The sequence below is a fragment of the Humulus lupulus genome, chromosome 7 (genome assembly GCF_963169125.1).
Source record: "Humulus lupulus chromosome 7, drHumLupu1.1, whole genome shotgun sequence".
Taxonomy (NCBI): Eukaryota; Viridiplantae; Streptophyta; class Magnoliopsida; order Rosales; family Cannabaceae; genus Humulus; species Humulus lupulus.
The window spans coordinates 193758698-193766159 of NC_084799.1; the positions used below are offsets into that span (position 1 = coordinate 193758698).

The 7462-nt window shown below is 34.1% G+C and overlaps 1 protein-coding gene across 2 annotated transcripts; it reads left to right on the forward strand.

Moving 5' to 3' along the window:
- Positions 1-569: 569 nt before the first annotated feature.
- LOC133789003 (uncharacterized) lies at positions 570-4295 on the forward strand. Of its 2 annotated transcripts, none has more exons than XM_062226709.1 (6): positions 570-811; positions 1104-2033; positions 2789-2868; positions 3069-3333; positions 3428-3723; positions 3900-4295. In XM_062226709.1, exons 2-5 carry the CDS (start codon positions 1271-1273, stop codon positions 3694-3696), a joined length of 1377 nt encoding a protein of 458 aa, XP_062082693.1. In that variant the 5' UTR covers positions 570-811; positions 1104-1270; the 3' UTR covers positions 3697-3723; positions 3900-4295. The 2 variants fall into 2 exon arrangements, with proteins under 2 accessions (XP_062082693.1, XP_062082692.1); XM_062226708.1 differs by having other exon boundaries at positions 572-811; positions 3832-4295.
- The last annotated feature ends 3167 nt before the right edge of the window (positions 4296-7462 follow it).

The window sequence follows — 7462 nt, forward strand, 5'->3', positions numbered from 1 at the left end:
ATAATCTAAAGTAATTACTATTAATATTTTTATTAAAATAATTAATTGGATTTAATAATTATTTTAATTTAGTGAAATAATATAATAACGAAGAGAATATCTTATTCTAATAATAAAATAATAAATGATATGATTTTTAGTGTAACATTTAATATTGTGGGTGGAAAAAAAATATAATGCTAAAATTATACCATTTACACGTTGGCACCAAAATACATTTCAATGGATGGAAATAACTAAATAATGAAAAATAATTATATTTATTGTCCAATCTCATTACTAAATTAACCACGTAGTTGAAGAAAACAATTGCTTTGATTCTCGGGAGTCTATCATAATTTTCCCAAGTCTCAAAATAGATTTGCAAGTCCACTAAAAAGGTTGAAAGGACTAGTGCGCAATTTTATCACTTATTTATTTATTTATGCTTTCTCTACATTTAGCTTTTTTTTTTTTTTTTTTTTTAATTCAATGCCATTAAATTAAGCTCATTATTAATCATTAAAAATCTAATGGTGCAATCTGACATCTCAAACAGTTGCATTTAAATGACATAACTAAATATTCTATATTTACCCTTCAGTTTTGGATTCAATTTCAACGGGAGAAACATACGAAGTTTCCCAGAACAACACGTTTGGTTGGTTTTCAACCTCCTTGATTTATCCGACATTTTACTATAAGAAAAACACTTCTTTTTTATTTGAATTGATTTGTTGTTTGTGGGCTCAACGAACGAAGGAAGGAGTCTCTTGTTCTGTTTCTTTTTCTTCTCTTTCATTTCTTTTGGGTGATTAAGGCTACATCCAATGTGAGTTTTCATACCCTTGTAATGAGGTGATAATATATATTTGTTTTCTTTATTTTATTTTGTTTTGTTTTTGCTCGCATCGGTGCTTTTTGTTCTTGGGATTTGATTCAATCCTGGTGGGTTTTGGCTGGAATTAATGAATTTTGAAGTTGGAATCTTGGTTTTTTCTACTACGGAAAAAATGGGCTTTTGTTAATTTTCTGAGTTGAATGTGATTTGAGTTGTATTTGTTTATTGTTATTTTATTTTAATTTTTTGGATCTAAGAGTTGGTTCTTGCTGATTTGATGCAGCTTGGCTCAAACCAGAGATCTCTTTGTGAATTACCTTCTTAATTGGATTGAGAGAGGCATATAATAACAAACTCTAAGTGGAATAGATGGTATTTGATGTGATTTGGCTTGGTATGTTTTGAAGTTGACCTATTTTAATTGAATTTGATTAAGAAAAGAAGCCATTTATGGAGTTAGCTCATCATGAGAGGGCAGTCAATGGAAGAGCATCAGAAGAAGATATGGATAGAGAGACCTCTGCAGATACTCCATTGAGGGAGCCTTCTCTATACCATCCTCATTATGCTGGTACTGTGAGACAGAGAGCTTATATCTTTGATGGCTCTGGGAATTTTTACAATAAGGAATGGGATCTTGCAGAAGGCAGAGGTGAAGAGTTTTGCTGGTACCATGTGGAGCTTCCCAAAGGGAGCCAGAAACTCTCTCAATCTGCTCAGTACCTCATTGGAGTTCTTTGCCCGCCATTGAAGCTCCAAGACATTCTTTCACTCATTAGCAATGGACCCTTTTGTGGACATGTTGATGGAGCTCTTGTGTTCAGAGTTAACTCACCTGGTCCTGCTTCTAGTGATTTCACCTTTAGGATTGCTGCCAGAATTACTGAGAATTCGGTTATCACTGTTTCGTTAGGCCGTGTTCCGAGATTGGGATTTTCTAGGATGGGCCAGTCCCTGCTCTCTGAGATTCCTAGTGTGGAGTGTCCAACTTATTATAGAGGTCAGCAAAAGGAAGGGAGTGGAACAGTAATAAGAGAGCATGTTCTTGAGTTCTTGTTGACCATGAATCATTCTGAAGAGGCTGACAATCCTGTGCCAAAATCTGTCTCAAATCTTGTGGTTCATATTATTGACACGCACGTGGATCAACTTCAAGATATGGTGACCAAACTTGAGATTGATTTAGATGCCGTTGAGCTTGAGTTGGATAAAGGTACTTAAACACTTGTACACGGTATTTAAGCTCTCACTGCACAGATTTGATTATAGTCAATATGTTAGAAAGGTAATATAAGGGCTACATTATTCGTTTCTTTGTTAATTTAATCTTCATAATGTGCACTTAAAGCGATTGTACAATGGCAGTTGGTTAGGACTTAGATCAATATCTTCTGGTATATCTTTATATACTTCTAGATATGACTTGGCTTCGTCAAAACTTGTTCATCATTCCAACTATAAGCATCAAAATAAGTTTGCTCTCCCAACTGTGTTCTGCACTAGAAATTACTTTAAATGAAACCAAGGAAAGAAATGTTGACAGAACGTTGGAGTTCTGATAGTTTAGACCCTAACATTCCTTATGGAAAGCTAGTCCTTGGACTGGACTCATGCTTTCATGAAATTAAACAGATGAAATGAGTAAGAAAGAATTAGTTTCTCTCTTTAAGTTCTTATGGCAACTCATACATCAACTGAACCCAACTTGATCTATATGCCAGTATGTGTTTGTGCCTGACATTGTTGACAATGCTGGAAAACTTGATTGAATATGCAATTTTTTGGTTAAATTATAAAGGGCTGTTGTATGTTTTTGGAAAACTTGCGTGAATATGCAAACTTGATTAGAAAAAAATGTTTTGCTTCAAGCTTGCATAGGGAAGTTCCTACTAATGTTCATTGTCTCTGAATTGAATTTTGTCATATTTCCATGGGATCAAAGTAAGCCGTGTTTGCTTGTAATTTCAGGTGGTTTTGCTCTAAAGAAACAAATGCTGGATGATAGAAGATTCCCCAAAATGCATCTTAATCTGCAGCGCCTCCTTCAGGTAATTTTCAGCTCCTATTATCATTTAAGTGGCTGGATTGAAGAACAGTCACGAGTGTATTTGAATAGCATAGTATTTGGTGTATTGGTAACCGAATGACTGTAATTTGTAGTAGTATTATTTCCTTGTAAATTCTTTTTAATATAATAATGACATGGACTTTACCTGATTCATTGTGGCTTTAATTTTACTGTACTCAGGTAATTGCACATGGAGAGCAAGTATTTCCTCGAGTCAAAGAAAAATCTGCATCGAAACGTTGGGTTGGCGGTGAAGACATTATCGCCCTTGAGGAGTTAATTGGACGATTAAGGAGACTAAAGGAAAATGTAGGATTTATAGCCAATCGTGTTACCGCTCTCCAGGCCGGTCTAGATAGCTGGCAAGCTGAGCAAATTAACAGAAAGCTCTATTATCTTTCATTCCTCTCAATAATTTTCCTTCCCTTGTCTGTCATTACAGGAGGTATTAGTTTTCTTCAACGGTTTTGAGTCAGTAGAATTCTCTTCCAGTGAAACTGTTTCTTACACCATCCACTTTCTTGGGGTACTTTTTGCAGTGTTTGGCATGAATGTTGGAGGTGTTCCATGGACTGGACAAAGAGATCCTAGAATAAAAGATGGTTTTCGTAATGTCATGATACTCTGTGTAGCTATGCTATTTCTGGTTCTTCTATGCTTCATTTTCCCATATCTTTATTCCCGGATAGCTGCATGGAGAAGGACTAGGGCGGTGAAGAAAAGCTGGTCTCTTAATAGGAAATCATTCCTCAAAAGAACCATGGGTAGCGGCATATCTGAGGAAAGAGGGGGTTATCTTAGGCTTTGAATGATAGATGAAATTCATATTCTCATGGTATGTCCATTCTCTTCTTTTTCTCTGTTTTCTTGTTTGATTTTGAACTTCATGATCTCAGTGATAAGTGAATACAAATGTTAAATATCTATCTCTTTACTTTTCCAGGAACTTATCCAAAATTACATCAGATTTTTTGGCTTCAAAATTACGACAGATTAGTTTGTTTAATCCAGGTTTACTTGTGGATTCAAACAAATGCCAGTGGGTGGTAACCTGTTCGATGATGACGTTTACATTTCCCTCTAAACTGGAATACCCTTTGCCTGGATTTGATAAAGCAATGTGGGGTTTTTAGTTTAAGGTGCGCGGAATCTTTCACTGATTTTGTTTATTTATCCTAATAATGATAGTTCAGTTCCTTTTCATTTTCAGAAAGCTTCTGTAACTTGTACAGTGCTATCAAAATTTTCATTTCTTAAATTTTTAGTTGTTTTATCCCGTGTTGTAAAATACTAGAGTCCAGTTTCCAAGGTGTACCATCAACATAGCATACTGAATTCATCTGTAGTACAAATTTGTATATTCTGAAAGATAAACTCAGAGAATAGTATTTTCCATTTTTTTTATTATTAGATGAAACCTCAACCCCCAAAACTAATCTATTTAGTGGACTAACATTGAAGACTTTAGAGAAATGCTGCACACTATTCATTTCAAATTTTGCATAAAGGCCACCGGCCCTAAGCGGGGCAGTCATTCTTTCCGGTAGTTCACAGGGAAGCGAACCTCGGATTGGTCAAGAAGTGACTGAGGAGGCAGTGATCGTTGGTTTTGCACGAGTGTTGGAGTTTTGCATCAATTTGTTCATGCATTTTAGTTAAGCTGGCCAATATAATATTTAGTTGAGGAACACATAATATTGAGAAAGAATAATGCTTCAAGCTTCTCCTTAATGTTGTGTAAAAATTCAATTTCATAGTAAGAGCATGAAGATAGTGGTCTAAGTTGACAAAGCCAGCGGTCTAGCTCCAAAATTTGTTGTAGATTTTTACCGCCAAAGTTGTGCTCTAATAATGGTGTAATGATAATAATAATTTAATTGAATTTTCAATACTTATTCAACATACTCTTCTGCTTTTAAGAAATAAAAGCAATACCAACAAATATCTTTCACTAAGGATGACGCCTCTCATGATTGGAATTAGCCCTAACATAATTAGTCATGCCTTAAACATAGACAAGTATTTTCCTCTGTAGCAACATAAGAGAAGGTTGCTCGATGATGAAAGAAAGCAAGCCTTAAAGGAAGAGGTTGATAGGTTAAAAGCCAATCGCTTTATAAGGGAAGCTTTTTATCCAGACTGGATAGCGAATCCAGTGTTAGTTCCTAATCCAAATGGGAAATGGAGAAGCTGCATTGACTATTCAGATATAAATAAAGTGTCTCCAAAGGACTATTTTCCACTGCCACAGATTGACTAGCTCGTAGATGCTATCTCGGGTCATGATATTATATCTAAAATGGATGCATATTCTGGATATTACCAGATAGCCATGCATGCTCCTGACAAGGAACACACGAGCTTTGTGACATATAAAGGGTTGTACTGCTACAATGTAATGCCCTTTGGGTTAAAAAAACGATGGAGCAACATACCAAAGAATGGTAAACCGAATGTTCGTCGAGTAGATAGGAAGGAATATGGAGGTGTATGTGGATGACATGTTTGTCAAATCCAAATACACCACTAACCATGTTGTTGACCTAACAGAGTGTTTCACTATATTAAGAAGGTACAATATGAGGCTAAACCCACAAATGTGCTCATTCGAAGTATCTTTGGGAAAATTCCTTGGATTTATAGTGAATGCTCAAGGAATAGAGGCAAATCCAGACAAAATCAAGGCCCTAATTGAAATGCCCTTACCTCGAAAATACAAGGATGTCCAAAGTTTGACTAGGCAAATGGCAGCTTTGAACATGTGTATCTCAAAGTCAATCGACAAATGCTTGCCATTCTTCAACCTTTTGAGAGGGGGCAAGAAATTTGAATGGACAGAGGAATGTGAGCTAGCCTTTTAGGCTCTGAAGAAACATCTTGCAGAACTTCCAATTCTATCTAACATGTGTTTGCGTGAAGTTGTGTACCTATACCTCGCAATAACTGAGCTAGCAATTAGCGTTGCATTAGTTTGGGAGGATAAAAAGGTACAATGACCAGTGTATTATGTTAGTAAAAGATGTTGGGAATTGTGCCCTTAAAGCAATTGTAGTAGACAATGATTTTAATGAAATCAATAAATGAATTGAATTATTGTATATATGTAGCTTAAGTACTATATTATTGCTAATAATATTAAGTAAATATCATAAATTTCCTAAGTTCATCTATGTGGTCTCAATCTCATATTGGTATAAGAGGATCGAGATTGAGATATGAACTTAAATAGTTTGTAGTAAAATAAAGTTATGGAATCTTTAGATTAATTACTGCTAGAACGGTCCACTAGTATCATGAATACATGTGACCTAGATCCAGGTTACGAGTGTAGTAGGACACTTTAGTGGAGGTACTTTGCATGTTGAGAGTATGTAGAACTGGACCAGATATGATTTAATAATACTTACTTAAATATCATTTCGTAGTGTTATAAAACACATCAACTGATGATCACATACAAACTGCTCTTAATCCTGAAGTTACTATGAACTCCTATATATGTCACTTGATCCTTTGATTCATGCGTTACAATTTGTCAGAATGATCAGGCTAAGAACTATTAATTTTGGGAACTCAATGATGTATGTGGCTGGGGACATAGCTTAACAAATATGGAATATATACCTTCTTATAGATTGAATGATGATTCCCTATTGGGTTGGCTTTTGGAACTGAAAAGGTTATTGGTGTCAAATTCATAATCAGATTATGAATTAACCTTCACTAGTAAAGTCAATGGTACATTAGGAATCAAGATATAATTAAAAGGGTAAAACAGTAATTTTATTCCCACTTAATTATGAATCATAAATAGAGGATTATTTTGTATGTAATGATTATATTAATTGACACTTTATAGTTACAATAAAGTACTCAGTAAATATGTCTTTAATTCTCAAGAGTTCAGTCTCATATTTATAGTGGAATAATCACGAGATTAATAAATATGATTATTGAACCAAAGAGTTTTGGTTAATAATCTTTTATTTATTGGAGCTTGGAATTATTGGTCCATAGGTCCCTGGGCGGCTCTATCAACACTAATCAAGGTAGGAGTTGATACAATGGTTAAACTATGAATGAGCTGATTGAGATAAGATTTATTCTTCGGGATAAATGTGCAATTATGTGATAATTGAAGTTGCACAATTTATTGTTGTATTTGTGCAATTTTTGAAATTGTGTAGAAATAGAATAAATTGATTTTAATCAATTATTTTATTTAAGTGTGAATAAATAAATATGGATAGTCAAAATTTGGTGTTGATTATTATATTTATTTCATTAAAAATAAGATGATAATGGAAATTCAAATTCTGAATTTTGAAATTTAAGTTGTTATTATTTTCCTTAAAATGATGATACCTTATTTGGATATCTAATTATTAATTAATTAAAATAAAAATACATGAAAAAATCAAAATCTCATTTTTCAGGGATAGGCCACACGCATAGGGATTGGACTGCTCTATGCGTGTGGCACTTCTGATGTTATTAGAAGTTGGTTTTTTATTTTTTATTTTTAATTAATTAATAAAACATTTTAAAAGGGGTTTTAAAATTGAATGTTAGAC